The sequence below is a fragment of the Neomonachus schauinslandi genome, chromosome 5, assembly GCF_002201575.2.
Source record: "Neomonachus schauinslandi chromosome 5, ASM220157v2, whole genome shotgun sequence".
NCBI lineage: Eukaryota > Metazoa > Chordata > Mammalia > Carnivora > Phocidae > Neomonachus > Neomonachus schauinslandi.
This window is the reverse complement of record NC_058407.1, coordinates 174,999,772-175,020,956: the sequence shown is the minus strand read 5'-3', so window position 1 is coordinate 175,020,956 and position 21,185 is coordinate 174,999,772. Positions and strand designations below refer to the sequence as shown.

Here is a 21,185-nt window from a genome sequence, read left to right as displayed (position 1 = left end):
CACGTTTTATTAAGACTAACGTTGGGTTTTTGTCCAACGCCTTTCAGCAAATACGGAGCACTTGCCCCGCAAACAATCCAGGAGCCCAGCGCGGGGGAAACCGTGGGGCGCGGCTGGGTTGCGGGCTCCGTGCCCGACCCGTGGGCAGCCCGAGCCCCTGCGTGCACGGCGCTCACCGCCCACAGCCTCCCCCTCCGAGCTCCGGTCAGCGCGCACGGCACGCACGGGGTCCGTGTTCGGACGGCCTCACAGACTGCCCCCCAAAACTGCCTCAGCCCGATGCGACTGGTTTCTGCTGCTTCTCTCGGGGGGAGGGCAGGGCGGCCACTGGGCAACACCTGTGTATTTAACCTCTAACGTTTCTATCACTTCCGGAGTCACAGTATTCGTTTCATTCAGATTGTTATTTAAGTTGAGCTGTGGTATGACTCACGTCTATTCTTTTTAGATCTACTTATGTGTCTGCTCTATTCCCTACTGTCGAGGCGCGGCTCACGAGGGTCCAGTGCAGGAGCCCCAGCCCCGGGACCACGTGCGTGTCCGCACCTGCAGGGTGCTGCTGAGCAAGACCCGTACGCCCTCCCCGCCAGAAACTCTGCTTCTCCTCAGCCCTCACGTGTGTGTGTGTGGGGGGGGGGGGGTGCGTCTACTCATTTTTCACTGGGACTGTGGGGGATTCATACATTGAACTGGCTTTATTTCAGGCACGGGCACTTGGATTTATTATTTCCACTGTTTTTCACTTTCTTATTAACTTCGGCTTTGATCTTTGCAAATTCCTACTTTTTGCTTGACTAGGGCTTATTTTGTTTCCCTTTCCTGAGTTCTCGAGCGGGGTCTTTAATCTATCTCTCTTCACGCTTTCCTGCTCAATAATATAAATATTTAATCTGCAATTTTTCTTCTCAATCCTGCTCTGCTTCCCACAGGCTCTGAGATCTGTGTTTTCTGGATTCTGTGCACTTCCAGATGCACAGAATCTTCTTCGACCCAAGAAATGCTGAAGACGGAGATTTGGGTTCTGTTTCTTTCTTGTTTTGTTCATAATCTCAAATTCATCACGTGTCTGCATTAGTTGTACCTGTCTGAGCTCAGGAAGGTTTTCTGTATCATCAGTATGCGGTGAATTCTGGTGAGCGTTTCCTATGAGCACTTTATGAAAAGAGTCTTCTTTAGTTTTGGGCTTGAGGGCTTTATCTAAAATGGACTGTTCCTTCCATCACTTATTCTTGGCCCACTCGAAATATCATGGGTCACAAACTCTCCTACTGCTGGCGTCCTCGAGGACTCCCCCGAATCTCTCCCCATCTCTGCGCTTTCTGAACATCAATGATCTATCTGTAGCCTGTTTATCTTGCTTACTTTTTTGCGTGAAATGAGTTTGCATCTTTTTGTCCTAATGGTTGCTTTTATAACTCTTCCCTTGACATAATACCTGCACTTCTCTGTTTTCGACAGTCCCTGTTCGCCTCCTCCACCGATGTGTGACCCTTCTTACTGTTCACTTTCGACAGCTAAATGTGCTCTCGCTACACGACGTTAACTTCAAATGTTTTAACCTTCAGCTACCACGGCGGGAACGCTGCCACTACCATGTCTGCTCCCGTCTGCTTCCTTCCGGAGAACTTCCATTAAACACACGGACTCTGTGTTTCCCGAGCCCACGGCATCTGCCTGGTCCCGTTTCCTGACCTCCACGCTGGCTTCAGTCTTCCAGGCCTGTGGGTTCGGCTCTGGCCGCCGCTCCTTGCAGACACGCACCCGGCCCTCAGGCCCACCAGCCCCAGCTCAGCCTCTGCTCCAGCCTCACGGACACCCCGGATTTGCGGCAGAATGTTCATAATTTTCGTCTGCTCAAGGTCAGGTTGTTAATTTTTTTTGTGAAAATTTTTTGATATTTGCTTTTCTATAAAACGTTTGGACCTTACAAAATTGTGTGATCTTGCCTTTATTACTCATTGGTGAAGGTGACTTTCATTCAATCGCTTGTGCAAAAAAGGGCACACTGCAGAAAGGACGGGGTGCCTTTTCTTCTTCCAAACCTGACCAGGTGGCTCTGAGTTCCATGTACCTTCCCAACTTCTCTCTGCGAGAGGGGAAGCTGCAAGCTCTCGTCTCCATCCCCCCTGTGGCTGTACCCCCCGCCGGCAGGGCCGGTCCACGGAGCTACTCCTTCAAGCCGTGTTCTCTCTGGGCAGCTTCACCTCTGGGCTCGTCCTGCACACCCCTGCCACCGCCTCCGCTGAGGGCCAGCCCCCTCCCGTTTAGGGGCTCGGGTTTTAGCTGAAGTTCTGTTTGGCCCAAATTTAGGTTTGCCTTTTTTGGCTTTCATTCTTCTTGGTACTTTTGGACAACTTCCAGGAAAGAAGGAAGAAATGCTGACTTATGCTACAGCGTTCAAAGCCAAACAGGCCCTTTTAACTTGTAAGCTTGACTCATAACTAATAGGCTTTCTACTTCACCCTCTCCCGCCCCGCCGGAGCCTGACATCCCGAGCCTCCGAGGGCTACAGCCCACACGTCCGGAGGCCCACGAGGGACTGCCTCAGCCTGCCCTCGGAGAGCCCGCACCCTCCCGGCTCCCCAGCCCGGGGTGGTGGCCAGCACACAAGACACACGTATGTGCCTTCCAGTCAGTCCCCTATCACCATTCAGATCCACCCCCAAGGCCACCTTCACACCAATCGTCCGGAGCCGGGAGTGCCAGCCCCCATGCACTGTTGAACCCTGTGATTCCAGGACTTTTCTTCCCCACCAGCCTGGGAACTCCTGAAGGTGGGTATGCACCGGTCACCTCTTCACCAATTCCCAGCTCAGACATGGCACGCAGGAGGAGGTCCAGGCCCAAAGGCAGGGGTCCAGAGCACGCGGATGACCAGCACAAGCCCAGGCCTGGCACGTCCCTCGCGTGTGTGGCCCAGCGCAGCACAGCCTTGGGGGTGGTGGACCGGCCAGGCCTGGACCAGGACAGCCCAGGGCAGGGAGTGGGGCCACGGTAAAGACACAAGGAAGCACGCCATCCAGGGAGGAAAAAGACCTGGAATTTGTTTACCCACCAGACACCCAATTTCACAAAGTACTTAAACGGATTTACACTTAAAAGGAGGGAAACCAGTCGGGCTTTGAAAGGGCCTACTGGGGAAGGAATGGGAGCAGTGTTGCTGTGGTGCCTTGGGAACAGCCGGGCACGGGGTGCACGGTCGTCCGTGGCCACAGCCTCTCTTCCGGGGCCCCTCTCCCAGGGGGGTTCACACCACGCTGTCCGGGAGGCCCTGGGCTTGTTCACAAACAGGCTGACCCTCAATGTCCTCATCTGTAAAGTGGGGGCAATACTTCTGTTCCTGAGGTCTGAGCAGGAAGGGAGAAGACAGAGAGGAAAATGCCCATCCAAGGGCCCAGCACACGCCAGAGCCAGGGCCCCTTCCCTGCAGTGCCACACGGCCACCCGTCTGGAGGGTGCCCAGGGCCCACCCGCGGCACCACCCGCCTCCACCCGGAGGCCCGGCCCGGAGGCCCAGGCGAAGCCACGCTGCTAGGAGCTGGCCCTGGAAGAAGTGAAAATTGGAAATGCGTTAATATTGCAGTCTGCAACTACCTATTTCATACTTGGCTGAGAAAAATCTGTATTTGGAGTTGGTATTAAAAAAAAAAAAGAACAGAGGATTAATTGGATTGCATCTTCTGAGAGACTTCCTAAATGACAAAACCACGAGGGCCGTTCCGCGAGCCGTTCTCAAACCATGGCCGGCCCGCAGGTAGGGCTTGGAGGGGAGGGCCCTCGGAGGGGCTGTCTGCAGACACAGCGCGTGGCCCAGGGCAGCGCCCGTGATGAGGATGAGGCCCACGCGCCACGCACACCCTGGACGAGGTCCTGGGCCCACCCCGGCCGGCGGGAGCCACTCCGCAAAGCTCCCTGCTTCACCTCCACACGTTGTCTCCCAGAGAGACACCGCTCTGCCTCTCCAGCCTCTGAAGTTAACACACAAATTTATATTCCTTTCTTGGGCTCGCTCTCCAAATTAAAAGGCGTAATTACCAGCACTGCCTGCTCCAAACGAATCTAACACCCATGGAGCCCGGCTGCTGGCAGACGGTGCTCATATTCTGGGACGGGTGGGCGCCCCTGGGGACCCCCTCCGGGGAAGCCAGACGTGCCAGCCCCATCCACGGCCCCCTCGGAGGCTGCTTCTTGTTCCCTAGGCAAGCAGGCTGAGGCCAAGGAGGTAAACGTTCCTCCAAAGCCAAGGGCCGGCTGACACCCCCCTGCCATTTTCATGCTGGACCTGGAGCTGAACACTCGTGGGGACTGGGAAGCAGTCCCCGAGGGGACTTCGCCTCCGGCCTGGCCGAAGGTCCGGCTGCCCACTGCCCCCAGCCCCCCTGCCTCTGATGCCAACAGAAACCGAGCCCGCCACTCACCGAGACGCCAAGGGCATGAACTGCCCGAGCACCTGACTGCTCCACTTTGGGCTGCACGAGGAGGGACCTCTCAGCCCACACAAGACACTGGGAGCCAGCAGCCTCCAGCACACAGGCCTGCCGGGCAGGAAGATGGCTGAGCGCTACCATCTTGCCTTGTTTTTACGATCCTCACTTCACACCACGTGCACATGTCGCTAACTCAAACAGTAAGAAAACACTAAAAATATCCAGTTATTGGCTCAGAGCCCAGGCCAGCATCCACCAAAGGACAGGCCACCCAGTTGAGCCTCTATTCTCGATAACCAACCCCAGCCAGCGGCTCACGTGGCGGCACGTGCCCCGACCACGGGTCCTCACCAGGCCCTCCGGCTTTCCGCCGCAGCACTGACCTCCAGGCCCTCGCGGGGGCCGGGCGCACGAGCCTGGTGTGCGCCCAGTTGTTGACCGAACGCAGGTGTTGCCTCTGTGCCACTCTGGGTCTTGGCTCAAGATCGGGGGGGGACAGGGCTCTGGACCCTAGCCCCAGACCACAGGGAAGGCACCGGTTCGAGGGGCCGCCGGGAACGTCCCGCAGTTTGGCAGACACGTGCCGACCGCAGAGAGTGCCGGGAACGGCTGCCATCGGAGCTTCTGCTGGCGAACCCACAGCCAGGGTGTGGGGGGACTGGGCTCCCTGGAAGCCTCCCGGCTGCCTCCCAGGGGACTGTGCCTCCTCAGGGCCTGGTGCCCGCACGTCAGGGCATCTTCGCAAAGGCCCCTGGAAGCCAGGCCCCGACCGCAGCGTGGATCGAGCCCAGGAACTGGGGGTGACACAGCTTCAGGCACCCTCTCAACCAGGGGTCAGAACACCCGCAGTGGGAAGGCCCGGCAGGGAGCACCCACTGCTGCCTCAGGCAGCCACAGATGACAGGTGCACAAATGGGCGCGGTCGCTTTGTTTTCAGTGCGTTACTTAGAGCCGGCAGTGGGCGGACGCGCTGTGCGCTGGTCTGCTGCCCCCACGCTGGACCACCCCCCGCTGATGAGGGAACGAGTCAGCGCGACAGAGGCCCAAGAGCCGAAGGGTGCACCACCTGCGGGATGCCAGCCCAACAGCCCCGCAGCTGGCCCACCACTGTCCCCACCAGGGTGGCCGTGGGCGGAAGGCACGCCCAGGGCCTGGAAGCAGGGGCTGCTCGCCCGCCCCCGGCAGTGACAGGATCGCTAAGCACCTGGACTGCGATCCCCAGGCGGCGAGGCTCGGCCCGACCGCACGCCCAGCCCAGCGCGGCTGGAGGGTCTGCGGGGGCTTCAGCGCCGGCTTCTCACTGGGGAGGGTGCCAGCCGGGCCTGGTGCCGAGGGCACCTCTCGCCCGCGTGGGGCCGGTGGCCCATGTCACTGAGCGTTCCCCCGTGTGCCCCGGGCCACACACACCGGCACCTCCCGGGCACACGGCGCGATCCCAAGCAAGTCGCTCCAGCTTGTGCAGGTGCAAGAGCGGCCGGCTGTGATCTGAACCCGGACCCTCCGGCCTCCGACGAAGCAGCACAGATGCTTCCCGCACGCTCTCAGCGGCAACGAGTTCTGCGGGAAGCCACCTGCCACGGGACAGGGAGGACGATACTGCCTCGTGTTCACAGCAGAGAACCGTGTGTCACGTGAGAAACGTGCATCGCTGTGGCGCGCTCGCTGCCTCGGGGCCACTGACGCGGAGGAATACCGTTCTCACCCATTACTGTCCTTCTGTTTCCCTTGGTCTTATATTTAAGCTGCTCCTACTATGGGGATTTCCACAGCGGCCGGGGGACGAAGGGCCGTCCAAGTCACCTGCTGTCAAGGGTGCCGGTGACAGACTCATGGCAGGGAGCAAAACCGTCGGAAGGCTCGCAAACCAAGCCCGTGCCTGAATGTCCCGTCTGTCCCGTCTACATCAACTCCAAGCCCGGAGGCAGCAGCAGCAGGGGCGGTGCCCGTGGAACCCCGACACGGGGTCAAGGGGGGCGCCCTGGACCCGTGTCTGCACCCCCCAGCAACCTCCCAGCCCCAGGCGGCCACTGAGAACCAAAGCTCCCGAGAGAAGGCTCTCGTCGAAGGGGCGCCTGGCTCGGCCCGAACCTCGCTCTCCAGCAGGCAGGTCAGGGGACGGCGTCTGAGTCTGAACGTTAGTCAAGTCTACGTGGGCGGCGAGATGCGCCGGCTGAGAAATCACGCCACCGCCTCGGATGCAGCTGGACAGAGTCGTGTACAGCCTGTCCACGGGAGCGAAGGCACAGGCTCAAGCAGAGGGAGTGTCCCAGGGGGAAAAGGGATGCCATGCAGCGGGAACAGTGCGGGCAAAGGCACGGAGGCATCAAGAGCACGGAAGTGCGTGGGGGGGGCCAACCACCGAGATCCTCCCATCAGAGACCCCGCTCGCTGAAGTCAGGGAGGCAAGCACGGGCTGCAGCCAACCCCAGACACCCATGTGGACGCCGTGCGGTCAGATCTCTGCACCACCAACTGGCCGCCAAACCCCACCAGTCAGGTGCGGGAAGAAGGGGAGCAGCAAGGTGGGTCTGTGGTGGGGACAGGACAGGAGGACACAGGACAAGACAAGGTCTCTGGACTAGGTCACAGCTCAGGAGGCCACACCACTTCTCGAAGTTACCGCTCTTCATCCCATCAGTCTACAAAGGTTAGTGGAATATACATAGAGAAGTAAAAATCCCTTCTACAAACCAGAGATTAATACAACAAAGGTTGGATAGCCTCCCAAAAGGGATCGGAAACCTACCATTTACCCAAAGGTTCCAGACCAGGACTCACTTCCCAAATCCTCCGAGGGCAAATCTGCTTAGGCGGCCTCAGGCAGAGCACACACCAGCACTCCCCTGTCCCCACCCTGGAGGGCACCGTGGGCCGAGTCCACAGGAGGCTCAGCACCCCAGAAGCCAGGAGGAGATCTGGGGCCACAGTCTGGAGACTGAGGTCCCATCTGTACAACCACGGGGCAGGGAAGGAACCCTGACCAGGCCGGGGGACATAAGTTGACCCCATCCCCGGACAATCAGACAAAGGCCCTGGTATCAGGAAGTGCTCAGTACATGAACTGTGATTTCCTACGTTTATTCCTGCAAATCCTTGTGTCATGGAAGACTCTGCATCAACCTTCTGGTTGAAATGCCCAGTGCTCTAAGGGAGGCCAGGGGCACAACAGGCTAGGGTGAAAAGTTGGGCCAGAGGCTCCCACAGCCAAGGCCGCCTCTGGAGAACCGGAAGGCTGGAAAGCACGAGGCAGGCCTGCTGAGCGCCCCAGCTCGCCTTCCCTGCTGAGAAGGCAGAATCAGCAGTGTGGGGAGACCGTGGCAGCCAGACCTCACAGTGCAGGACATGTGCAGGGAACCCAGAATATGAAGGACAACCCTGACTGGCAGACGCAGGACAGGAAAGACGCCCAGACCGAAGACTGAACCAGGAGAAGGGACAAGAGGGAACAGCACCTCCTCCATCCAGCCAGACTCCAAAGCCCCTCACTCATGGGGCACCAGGCAGAGCGCCCAAGGCGGCTGAGGCCCAGGGCTGGTGGTAATTAGCCCCAGAACTAACACTGCCCCAGGGCTAGCCCGGAATGTCAGCAAAATGCCACCTGGCAGATGGGACCATCTCTCAGGAGCTTCACTGCATACCTGAACAAAGATCACAGGTCTTCACAGGAATACACAGGTCTCCTGCATCCGCCCAACACAGGTGTAGAAGGAGCACAGAATGACTTCGAAACAGTCATGTAACTGAATTCCATACTTTCAAATATTAAGTATAAACGTGTGGGGAAAAAGGAAGACCGAGGCAAACTTTGTAGAAACGTAAACAGCAACGCTGGAAATAAAAACATGCAGGTCATTCTGCTGGAAGATTAGGTCGGGGAGCCTGGAGACATAGCAACAGGAATGATTCACAACAGGAGAGGGAGAGAGAGGATTTTCAGAAATGAGAAGAGCACAGGTGGGCTGGGGGACTAGTCCCAGCACCCAACTGTGGGTAACTGGACACTCACAAAGGACGAGGACAGCAAGTCCATGGAGCTAAGAAAACCCCCAGCACAGGAGACACCACGAAGTGCAACAAGGCGCATCACAATCAAACCGCTCCACCCAGCGACCAAGAAAGTGCTGGAAAAGCAGAGAAAACAGACAAGTTACACGAGAAGCTCGAGGGAAACAAGGTGAGTCAGAGTCAGTGGGAAAACCCCTTCACGTCCTGAAAGGGAAAAGCATGGCCACCGAGAAGTGAAGATGAACAAAACCGTCAAACATCAGCTAGACCGACAGAAGGAAGAGAGAAGGGGGCCCATCCGTTGACGGCAGAAGGGGGAGCAGAGTCACTGACCTTAGGAAGTAAGAAGGACGGTAAGAGAATCCCAGAGTAGCTGTTAGGCCACCTGGACGACTCAGACAAACTCCTGGAAACACACAAACCCCAAAACTGACTCCAGAAGAAATGGAAAATCTGAACAGACCCATGACAAGTGAGGAGGCTCAATCAGTAACAAAGACATGTCCAGGAGCAGATGGCTTCGCTGGCGAATGCTCCCAATCACATAAAAGAATTAACACAGAATTCCCAAATTCTTACAAGAAGTTAAGGAGGAGGAACGCTTCTCAGCTTATTCCACGAGGACAGCATAAAGCTGATACCACGGCCAGAGAAGGCAGCACATGAGAAGAAAACCGAGACCAAGAACCCTTATGAATACAGGCACACACAACCTCGACAAGATGGTGGCGAGCCCCACAGGCAGCATCTAAAAGGGTCCTACACCGCGACCAGGTGGGCTTTCCACCAGGAATGCAAGAATGGCTCGACACACAAAAACCAACTAATGCAACGCACCACCTTAACAGAACGAAGGGAAAAACCACATGATCACCTCAATCAGTGCAGGAAAGCACTTGTCAAAATCCAACGCTCTTTCATGATAAAATGTTCAGCAAACCAGAAATAAAAGGGAACTTCCCCAACCTGATAAAATGCATTTACTTAAACCCACAGCTCACATCATACTCTACGGTAAAAGACGGACAGCTTCCCCCTAAGATCAAGAACGGAACAAGGATGTCTACTTCCAGCACTGTCATTTGACATGGTACTGGAGTTCCAGCTGGAGCAGTTAGGAAAGAATAAGAAACAAAAGACAGCAAACTGGAAAAGAAGTAAAGCTATCTCTACTCACAAATGACATGATCTCATATACAGGAAATCCTACACAATTCACAAAAAACTATTGGGAGTTAAAAGAATCTGGCAAAGTGGCAGGAACCAAGATCACCACACAAACACTGGCGGCTTGTCTGCATACTAGTGATGAACAATCAACAAAGAAACCAATTCCATTCACAAGAGCATCAAAGAGAATAGGAAACTCGAGAATACGTGTAACCAAGGAGGAAGTACGTACACACTGAAAACTGTAAAACACTGCTAAAACAGATGAAAGTAAACCGAAATAAGTGGACATTCTGTGTTCATGGGTTGAAAAACTTAATGCTGTTAAGATGGCAATCTTCCTCAAAGTGATCTGCAGATTCAACGCAACTCCTCTTAAAGTCCTGTTTTTGCAGAAATGGGAAAGCCGATCCTAAAATTCATATGAAATTACAAAGACCCCAACAGCAAAGATAATCCTAAAAAAGAAGAAAGTTGGAGGATTCACATTTACTACTTTCAAAACTTACCACAAAGTGACAGTAACCAAAACAACGTGGTGCTGATAAAGGACAGACATACAGATCAAGGGACCCAAACTGAAATCCAGAAATAAACCCAAGCATCTACAGTCAAATGATTATCAACAAGGGTACTGAGACTTTCAGTGGGAAAACAACAGTCCTTGAACAAATGGTGCTGGGACCATTGGACGGCCATGTGCGAGAGAAGGAAGGTGGACCCCTACTTCACACCGTCTTCAAAAATTAACTCAAAATTATTAAAACCTAAGTGTAAGAGCTAAAACTACAAAACTCTTAGAAGGAAACACAGGAGTAAATCTTTGTGACCCTGGATGTGGTAACGGTTTCTTAGATATGACACCAAGAGCACCAAATGACAAAAGAAAAAACAGATCAAATGGATAAAAGCCAAAACCGTGTGCACACCAAAAGACATTCTCTAGAGACTGAGAGGACAATTCACAAATTATCTGATGAGGACTGAGTACCTATAATTTATGAAAAAACCCTACAGAAGTCTTACAACTCAACAAAAAGACAAAAGAAAATAAAAACAATTTAAAAATGGATAAAGGATCTGAAAGGAGATTTCTCCAAAGAAAACCTACAAATGGCCAGCAAGTATGTGAGGAAATGCTCTATCCACATCACTAGCCATCAGGGAAATGCAAACCCAAACTACAATGAGACGCACCTATAACCCACTACGATGGTAACAAGCATGACCGCGCCCCCTCCTTCCTGATGCTGGTAATCTGTGTCTTCTCCCCCCTTCTTCTCATGAGTCGGCTGGAGATTCACCAGAGTGCAGTCTCCTGGACAGGACTCACCTCTGAGTGGAGACCCAGAAGGTGGGGGACCGATGAACACTTAGAGGCGGAGCTCTCTAGAGGTTCTGTGCCCTCAACAGATGCGGATGCGTGCACAGCGCAGGAGACACGGCTCCTCGGTGGAGCTGCCCAAGCGCCGGGCACAGACCTCCATGGCAGCAAGCCAGGATGAGCGTGGACCAGCCTCTGAGCTGCCTGTCTCCTCTGGTGACAAGGTCAGTCCCTCCCTCCTTGCAAGGGGGCCGGGCCTGCCAGACTCACTCACAGTTCCAAAGCGTCAGGAATGGTACTCGAGGCAGGTTCGCTAGTAGAGCATAACCTTTAAATAGAGACAGTGTGTTTCAGTTTAATTTGGGAGGATACACAGTTCGATCCCAAGGTCCTTACCCAATTCCACGAAGCCACAACCGGCAGGAGGAGCAGGGGAGTGGGCCCCTACCTCGACACGATTCTAGTGAACCCAGCACTGCTGAGCACCAGAGGAAGGATGCTCAAACCCCTAGTCTGTTTCATTACTTGCTCCCGGGACGCACGAGGGTCCGCCTGGGCCAAGGACCACCGGTGGTACTGACAGAGCCAAGGCCCACTGCGTCCCAGGATTCAGGCTGCTGCCTCTCCAGAGCCCCATCGGGGCAGGTGACTCAGGTGTCCCAGAGAAGAGACGCTGCCGAGGTCACAGTGGGAATCCTGGTCAGAGGCCGCCTTTCTGCTCAGCTCTGGGCCCATCATGCATCTGGGAAGGGCCCTGTAGTGGCTGCTTCCTGGGGAGGGGTGAGGGGCCGAAACAGATCGCCCTCATCATGTTCCATCCCTTCTGGAGGGACACACCCAGCGCGACAGGCCACCGTAGCCACCGGTGGCTCTCCCGGGCATTTCCTAGTGAGCACAGCTGGTCCCCGAGCTGGGACATACCTGCCTGCACCTCAGAGCAAGAAGCCCAGGTGGAGAGTGTGTGCAAGCAGAATTTTCACCCTACAGGCGCCGCTCTCCACACCTACGGAGCCGTCCCCTACGCCAGCACATTTGCTAAGACAGAGGACCCAGTGAGCAGGCTGAGACAGCGCCCCAGAGGCCATCAGCCTTAGGGCCGGAGAGACTGGCCAGGGCAGCCCAGCAGCAGGTGACAGGTACATGGTGAGAGAAGACAGGAAGGCCCAAGAGACAGACTTGGAGAAATCCAGTGTTTTAGCCAAAAAAAAAAAAACAAAAAGAAAGCAGAAACAAAGCCAACAATAGCACCCAGCTAGCCCAGCCGTGGTTTCTGGTGCCCCAGGCCCAGCTCCACAGAGGGGGAAGCCCACCCCCAGGAACACGTGGAAGGAGGCGTCCACGTGCTTCCAGCGGGATGGGGTCCAGAGGGTTGGCTGAGGCAAGGAGGCCACCTCCTTCCAGGACAGCAACGGTTGACACCGAGGGGCGAGACTGTCAGAAAGTCCAGGAAAATCCCATGAGAATGGAAACCCCTCTCCAGAAAATGTGTGCACAGTTCTAAGGACTCTGGACCCTCTGTGTCTCCACGGGTGACATCAGGGATGCTGCCCAAGAGGAAAAGGTGTCGCTACAGAACGCCTGAGGTCACCTCTGCCTCATGGGGTTCACCAGGGGTCCCAGGACACCCACGTTCCCACATTTCCCAGTCAGGAAGGCTCAGGACAAGTCCGGCTGCGGCCACCACGTGAGCTTCCCCCAGAGGCCGTGGGCCAAAGGAAGCAGCAGTGAGACCCTGGCGGGCAGACTCCAGGCTGGCTGAGCCCCAGCAGAGGACCATGGGCGCCAAGGCCAGGACCACGTCCGACCCAGCTCCCCCCCAACACACCTGCAAGGTGCGCAGCGAACACGTGGGAGGGGAACTGCAGCGGCTACTGAAGATGTGGCGGATTTAATAACACGGTAAGGAGCAAAAATCACATAATGTGGACACAGTAAGAACTGGCAGTTGAGAAGGAGCGAAGCCAGAGAGGGTCACTGCAGAGCACGAGATGTTTAAAGGACACGCAAACACCGTACTTAGAACCGGGACGAGCACGAGAAGGTCTCCCCAGCTGGAAGGAGCCCCATGGTTTTTAAAGATAAATTAACCAATCTCAATCTGTGGCTGTTACAGATTCTCACTGTGCCTCGGCTTTGTGTGCTGGGGCCCGTTGGGGGGGGTCCCTTTCCCCGTCTGGAGTGCCCGCCTTCTCTCGGCGCCCCGACCCCGTGAGGGGCCCCGGCAGGCTGCTGGTGAGCGTGGGGCTGCCAGCCAGGGCAGAGAGCAACGTGCGAGTAATGGAAATGATCAAACACCCAAGCAGAGACCTAACAAGAAGCATGCAAGACTCACCGGAACAACGGACCAAACTCCAGCGAAGGCCATGAAGACCGAGAGGCCAGAGCCACGCCCGGTATCGCGGACGGGAAGTCAGCACTGCACAGAGTCCATGAGCACAAGGCAGCAGGATTCTTCCGTGAGACCTGACAAGCTAACTCCGAGCTTCACTGGGACAGAAAACACTGAGAGGTCATGCCTTGCCAGATACTCAACACGCTACGGCTCTGAGAACTTCGACAGCACGTTGCTCTGCTCCAGACAGGAATAAACCAAAGTGCTCCCGCCACACCGGGGAGTTTTCTTCTCCTTTTGTGCAGGGATCCAATTAAGAACCAGAAATTACACCACTAGACATTTATTTTCTAGGCTAGGAAGCCATCTTCTCAGGATAGTGTCCCTAAGATGCAGATGGATTTTTTTAAGACAATAAATCACCAACCTCTTGTTAGGTCTTTGCAAACCTGGCAAAACCAAAAAGGCCGGCCCCCACACCGGGAGAGAGGCCTGGGGGCACATGCTGCTTCCCTGTGTCCATGTCCAGTCGCTCAGCACTTTAAACCCGAGGCCGGGGCTTGGCCACGTGGGACTGTGCTGTCCGCACGGGACAGCTGGCGTGAGCAAGCCCCACAGTGCCCACCGGCCTGCCACCTGCCCGCCCACTCACTGCACCTGTCCCCTCATCTGAGTCACGGCCAGGTCACCGGCACCCGGAGGGTCTGCAGTGAGGACTCAAAAGACACGGTCCGGACACAGCGGTGAGTGTGTGTCCAGCACACGGGAGCACTCGGCACTCAGTGGCTGCGGCATGATCTAAAGCAGGTTCACGGCGAGGACGACGGCCATAGTGACAGTCACGTGCCCACCAGTGAACGTGGGATGTCTTCGCGGGATAGCAACAGGGGGAGGCAGAGGACGATTAGCTCGATGCTGAGGGAGAAATGGGCCCCGCGTGACGGAGACACATTCCAAGGGGCGGAAACAGCATGGGGGTGACACAGAAGGGCGCGGGAAGCCGTGCACAGAGCACAGCAGGGGCCTCAGTGAACACAGGCATGCGGAAAGAGAACAGCCACCCAGAAGTGGGGTTCAGGACCCACTCGCTGAATCCGACAGATTTACCATCAGCATGCAGAGCCATGAAAGCTGTCCAGTCCCAGGTGCGTGACCCCTTCTCTCCCTTAGGAGCTACATCGTAAGACAGGACCACCGTGGCCAAGGGCAGAGAGCCCCAAGCTGGCCGTTGCCAGGGCCCAGTGGGGAGCACCTTGAGGAGGGAAGGACCCAGGGCTGGACTCTGGACACCCACACGCTGGGGCTCGGGGGACAGACAAGCCAGTGCATTGTGGAGAGCAGGCGCCAAGCCCTCGTGAGCCCTGCCCCAGGGCGGCCGTCAAGCTGGAAACTAGCTCCACGTCCCTCAGGCACCCACAGCCCTCCAGCCCTGAGGCACTTGCCGGGGACTCTGCTCTCGGGGCAACCCTGTGCACCCCAGGTCAGCTCGATGCTAACTTCTAAATACGCCTCATTGAGCCCTTCTCCCTCCATCCCTAAAAATGGCTTCCCAGCTCCCACGGAGCTGCCCCAGGCACTCATCCCCAGGAGCCAGCACTCAGCAGAGCCACGCCGGGGGGCACACACAACTCCGGGCGTCTGGCACTTCCCAGGTGAGGGCAGTGAGCACGCAGCCTGTGCTCACATGGGTCAGGGCGGTCAGGAACACAAGGGACAGTCCCACGTACTCAGGGGTCCTGAAGGCCCAGGCAGAAGTGTGTGCTGGCAGCAAAGCCACGGGAGCTGGGACCCGCTGGGACCCGGGCCTCTGCCTCCTGATGAGTAAGGTGGGTGACGACAGGGTCACCTAGCAGGGCTCCGAGAGTGGACGTCTGCAGAGCTCTTGGAACAGCGCCCGGCTCGCCGTCAGGCCGGGTGAGTGCGCATTCATAAACCTGTCACCGTCAGTGTTCGGGGCAATCAAGAACCAACCCGGCCTGCGGGTGCCCACCCCAAATCAACCCCACCACACTCTGCGTGCTCACTCCGTGCCGGACACCGCTCGCCTGCGGGGAAGGCCGGTCTCCCGCACTGGCTCCCCGAGGAAAAGCAGGACAGCCAGGTGTGCGGCCAGATGCTGGTACAGAGGCGCAGAAGCAGTGACCCCACGAGACGCTGGGGGTGAGTGCCTGCAGCAGAGGGGCCGGCACGGGGACACACGCAGACTGGTCAGACCAACCAGGTCAGCCTGAGACGTGCAGCCGCAGCTCCTGGGGCCCGGCCCGTGGGGCACCCTGTCCCCCGCCTGCCGCCTGGGGCCCCAACGCCTCACTGGGTCACACTGGGCTCCAGCAGCGGGTAACAGAGTCAGACACCGTCCTGGGGGCGCAGAACCCTGCGGGGGAACAGGCTGCCGCCAGCCGTGGGTCCCTGCATGGCGTCCCCCATGAGCCTTCATGACTCCCCCACCACAGACGAAGTTCTCCCGTCGAGGCGGGAGTGGGGGGGGGGGGGCTTCCAACCCGGGCTTGGTCCCGTGGCAGGATGGATCTGGGACGAGAAACGCGTCACTATCGGTCACAGAACCAGGAGGTTCTCGTAAGAACTTCCCGGAAGGCGGCTGGCAACGCTGGCGGGCTGCGATCAGGCCAGGTTCTCGGGCAGCAGGCCGTACGGATGCTGGCTGCCAGCACTGAACGACGGGAGCTCACACGCCTCCTCCTGACGCTTCCCGGCCCGCGGCGCTGCTTTTACAGTGACAGAGGCATCAGCCAGGTACACGCCGCTGTGCAGGGCCCCTCGCAGGGCTTAAAATTGGCCTCACCAGCATCTCCGGTCATCTCGGAGCCGCAGCCAGGGAGGCTGGCGCTCTGGGAGAGGCCACGTGGAGGCCCTGTCCTGCTGGGATGCGGCCACAGCACGCACACCCCGGGAGCACCTGCGGCCAGACGTCTCCCGCCAAGCCCTTCCCGGCTGACCGGCCACAGGCCCGCAGGCTGGAAGTGCAAGCCCACAGGAGCCCAGGGGGCACGGGACTCAAGGAGGAAAACTGCGTCGTTACCCGGAGTCGTAAGGGGTGTCACTCCCCTTTAATCAGAAAATAAATCTTCACTTCTTGCTCCCCGGAGTACATAAAATATTAGAGAGATTTTTATAGTTATAATCAAAAAACTGGTTTCTCCAGCCACTGCTGGCCGGATCTAATTAGGGTGAGGGATGTTAATGATACAACTATGGCCCAGGACATTTTTCCTTGTGGTATTAATTGCATTTAAAGAGAAAAGCCTGAATTGTGCCTTGCTTCCTAATTAGCATGCATCTGCTAATTAATAACAGAAAGGCAAACCGTCTTTGTCTTGTCATCTGCAATTAACTACAGATGTTTAAATTCTTTTTCCTCTCTTCTCCTAAATACTGAATCAGCTTAGGGCCCAGAGACAGCAGGCCGGGAGAGGTGGCACAGGAACCAGGCCGTCCCCAACACCTGGACAGAGGTGCCCCCATCACACCCATCGCCACGACTGGCCCCGAAACGGGGTGAGGGCCACAGAGTAAGACCCAGGGTGGCTCGGTCCCCGTGTCACAGGGAGCTCTGGCCACCGTCCCCAGCTTCAAGCTTCCACAGCAACTAGGGTTTACAGCAGGGCCGGAGCTGCCTCCTCACCGGCTGGGGGCCCACCTGGCCCTCATTTCCTCAGGAGGCAGGAGGTACAGCCCGGGGAAGAGGGAGGGAGAGCAGAGGCTCACAGGCCTCTGAGTGAGCACCTGCTGTATTCCGCCGGGTGCTGCTAAGTGGGAAGGAGAGAGAGGAGACACAAACGGGAGACAAGCTCAGGATGTGACAATCAGAAGGCAGAGATTAAACCTGCGTGAGGTGACAGCTACAGCGCAGGTCTAAGGAAGCAAGGCACCCACAGCATCCCACTTGAGTGCACCAAGCACCTGCACCTCCGGGCACAGCTGGGAATGAGCTGGGGGACGAGCCGGGTCCCCACCCGCCTGCCCGGGGTGGCTAGAGCCACAGGGATGTTTCACCAAAGCTCCCCAAGGAGCATCTTCCCCAAAGGCCCGGCAGCGCCTGGGGAAGGGCCCCTGCATGGAGGTGGGTGCCAGCATCGCCTGGGGAGAAGTGGGCCCCCCACCCCCACGAGTTCCAGTCTAATTGGTCTAGAGGTAGAACCGGGCTTCAGTGTGTTAGGGCTCAAGGGAGTTTTACACAATGCAAAGAAACTCTATGGGCAGAAAACAAGGGAAAACACAGGCGGGAAAGCCACTCTCCAGCCCCATGTCCCTCAGGCATCCCCACGAGGCGAAGCAGTGGCCCCTGCGGCCCGACCGTGGGAGCTTCTGTCCTTTCCAAACCCCTAGGAGCCAGGGAAGGAGGACCAGGCCTGTGCTCGGCACAACTCCATCCTCATTCCTCCCGCCTGGTGTGCCCAGCACGGACACACAGCCCTCGGGCACATGTCCATTCAGGTCAAAGCCGAGGGAATGATGCATGTTGACCCACACGTCGGGCTCTCCCCCCGGCTTCTTCACCCACAGTCCCCTTAGTTACGCACACGCACGCGAGCTAGGCCGCACGGTTTACAGAGCTCCCTACCCCAGGCTCACCGGAGGCAGGCACCCCCGTCAGGCCCTGCCTGGGTCCCAAGCCCCTTTCTCCGCCAGACGAGGGCAAAGGCTCTACGCGGAGGCACGGTGGCTCCCCCTCAGTCAACAACGAATGCCTGTTGCACTCAGGGACCGGATGTGCCCTCAGGGGCCCCCGCAGGGGAAAGACCAGGGGGCTGACTTACAGATTGAAGAACACGTACGTGACATCAGGACCGTGCTGCGGGGCTGCCTCCCAGCTCCTGGGTGGGGCTGCCCTCCCCGGGCCACATGTCCGGGTGCTGGAGCGGCCCGACGCAGCTCGAACCTCAGGCTCTACCTTCTTGGCTACGTTCGCCAGCTCCGGAGGGCAGACACGTGCCAGGTGTTGGAGGGCCTTGACGTGGGAGCTCACATCCCCTGGCCCAGACACCCAACAGCCAACGGCATCTCAGACCCCCATGCTTCTCTCCTGGCTTGCCCTCCCCAACCTTCCCATCCCACCTGGGACTCCCCCACCCACTGCCCAGGCCATCCTGCCATCCTTGACCTCTGGACTCACGCTCTACCTAACCTGTGTCTACCTTTGGCACAGCCGGTCTGGCCAATGCCCACCACATACCCCTGCAACCCTCCCTCACCCCTGCCGGTCAGGGGCTCTGAGCACAGCTAGCCTCAGGCTCCCCGATGCTGGCGCCTGGGCCTCATCCCAGCCCATCCTCAGGCCCCTGCCTCACGAGTGGGCCTGTTTCGGGTCTCCCCAGCCCCACCTCCACCACGGCCGACAGGAACAGCGGCAGTAAGACACAGCTGGACAGCCTGAGGCTGTGGGGACGGCTGTCAATGGATGAAACAAACCCAGGGACGTGGCATGCCAACTTGTGGGCCACTCCTACATTGCAGGTGAAGGCCAGATGACCCGCTCAAGGTCAGGGGCTGACAAGCGAGTACTGCACACCAGGAACGCCGACTTGTGCTGTGAGTCCCTGAGCCCGCCCCAACCCCAACTGGCTGGCGTGTGGCCTGGGGCAGAGCTGCCCCACAACACCTGCAAATGTGCCCCGTGGCCCTCCTGTGACCCTGGTGGCTGGGTCCCCACAGAGACCAGACCACGGGCCAGAGCAGGAGGAAAGGCCTGCAGCTTGTGTGGGACAAAGATGCGTAAAAAGCAAAGCTGTCTGACCCCAAACGGTGGTGAGGAAGCCTCTCGGCCTACAGGCTGCCCGCTCGGGGCCAGGGGAGGGGGGAGACGTGGTCCGAGATGGTGGCACGTGGCCACACGGCCAAGGAGCACACCTGATGCTCAGCAGGGCAACGTGGGCTGCAGAGCCTGACGGACAGACGTCTTGGTCCACACACCCTGTGAGGCGGGGCCACCATGGGCCCAGAGCGGGGGGACAACCAAAGGATGACCTGGCCGTGGGCGTCAAGCAGGGATCACGAGGGTTTTCACATCAGCTGTCGGGCGGGTCATGATGTGGAGCAGAAAGGGCACTGGGGTCCCCACGTCAGAGTCCCTGGGGGGCCAGGCCCCGGCTCCCAGGCCCCATGCGCTTCCCATCCCCACCTGCGTTTCTGACGAAGGGAAGCGCTGTGACCATCAGGGACCCGCAGGCTTGCGCCTGCATGACAGGGACATGATTCCCTCCGCTCCCGGGGTCTAAAGCACCCCACGCCCTGAGCTCCTTGCGGCCACAAAGACCACCACCAAGAGACTCACCATGTCCGCTCTCTGCTTCTGGCCTCCCAGCTCCTCCAGGGCCTGTGACAGCTGAGCCTTCGAGACAAAACAGAAAGCAGGGTCAGTGGGCCTCCCGCGCCCATCTCCACTGCCCCCACCGCCCCCACTCCCTACTGAGCACAGGGTTCTCGGGAGCTGTGAGGCGGCCCACTGCTTATAGCAGGTGACCGGGCCGGGGTGGGGATGCTGGGGAAACACAGTGGGAAGTCCATCCCAAACCTGCTGGCAAAGCAGCAGAGTAGTTACGGGGGGCAGAGATGTTCCCGATGGGGTTTTCACACCCCTGGCAAGAGGAGTGCAATGCATGTCCTCCTGGCAAGCTCCCATTCTGGAAGAAGCCCTGAGGGTGACTTTCCCTACAGGGCCAACATCTAGGAAAACCCGACGCCCCCCAACCACTGTCCCCTAAACGGGTCTCTAGGATCCATCCCGGGGACCTGCCCCACCCCAGGACAGAGATGCAAGGGAGGTTCCTGACCGTCAGGGCCAACGGCAGTGCCGGGCCAGGTCCCAGCGACCCAGCAGGAGCTCAGGGGTGGCCGCCCTCCGGCCTGGCCAGTCCAGCTGGCATGTTAGGTCCCGACGGATGCCAGCACGGAGCGGGCAGCAGAGCGAAGTCCAGAGCAGCCCAGGGCCGAGGTCCACCAGACCCAAGCCCTCATTGCTCCCGCGTGCCCTGGGCCTGGACACCATGAGCACGGTGTGTGCAGCCTACCTGGGGTCCCGCACGGATACTCCCAGGCCAGGACGCGCCACGCAGGGACAGAAGCGGTCACACACCTTTCCCAGAACCCAGTGGAAGCAGATGCAGCAAACGAGTCGTGGGGCCTATTTTACGTGCTGGCAGCCACCGCGGTGCAGAAGCGCCGGGGACACTGGTGCTCAGGTGGAAGCCACAGGGTCTGTGCCACCCCGAGGAATGGCCCGACCCTGAGCAGGGACCAGAGCAGCCCACAGACTGGAAACCCTGGCCCTCCCGGAGTGACAGGCGGCGGACATGCAGAGGTCACGCACCGCCTCCTGCTCGGGGCACCCCGTGGGGTCCCAGCGTCCAGCTCCTGAGGCGTGCAGGGAGGAGACTGGCGGTGCTGGGTCCTCGGGCTGCGGGAGACCTGCATCTCGTCATGACAACGTCTGTGTGCACCCACCAAGCCTCCCAAGCACACCCGCTTCCGACACGCCAGCCCTGCCGACGAGGCCAGGCCTCCTGCTGAAAGCTCGTCAGTGCTCTGCAAGCCACATGAGCAGCATGGCCAGGAGCGGAACTGAAAACACAGCGAACACGGCAGGACAGGAATCACCCCCACAGCAACGGAACCTCCGCTCCAACCCCAGCTACAAAACCGAGCCGGAAACCCCAAACTAAACGCCACCATTAGAGCCAGCGCTAAGCTTCATGCCCAGCCCCGTGAGCCCATGAGGTGGCTCCTCACAGCCCAGCGGCCTCAGCCTCACCTCAGGCCAGGCACAGAAGGATGGGTGCAGCCACCAGGTGGGCGAGGGGCAGGTGGGGGGCACAGGTGGGCAGGTGGGGGGCTGGCGGGGAGCACAGGTGGGCAGGTGGGGGGCACAGGTGGGCAGGTGGAGGGCTGGCAGGGGGCAGGTGGGGGCATA

At 58.3% G+C, this 21,185-nt stretch overlaps 1 protein-coding gene across 1 annotated transcript in view; it reads right to left on the bottom strand.

Moving 5' to 3' along the window:
- The window catches only part of MAD1L1 (mitotic arrest deficient 1 like 1), a 285,464-nt gene that overhangs the window by 112,477 nt on the left and 151,802 nt on the right, over positions 1–21,185 (bottom strand). The window contains exon 11 of the mRNA XM_044915187.1: positions 19,551–19,607. Within this exon, the coding sequence (XP_044771122.1) occupies positions 19,551–19,607 (57 nt within the window). The remainder of the gene's footprint in view (positions 1–19,550; positions 19,608–21,185) is intronic.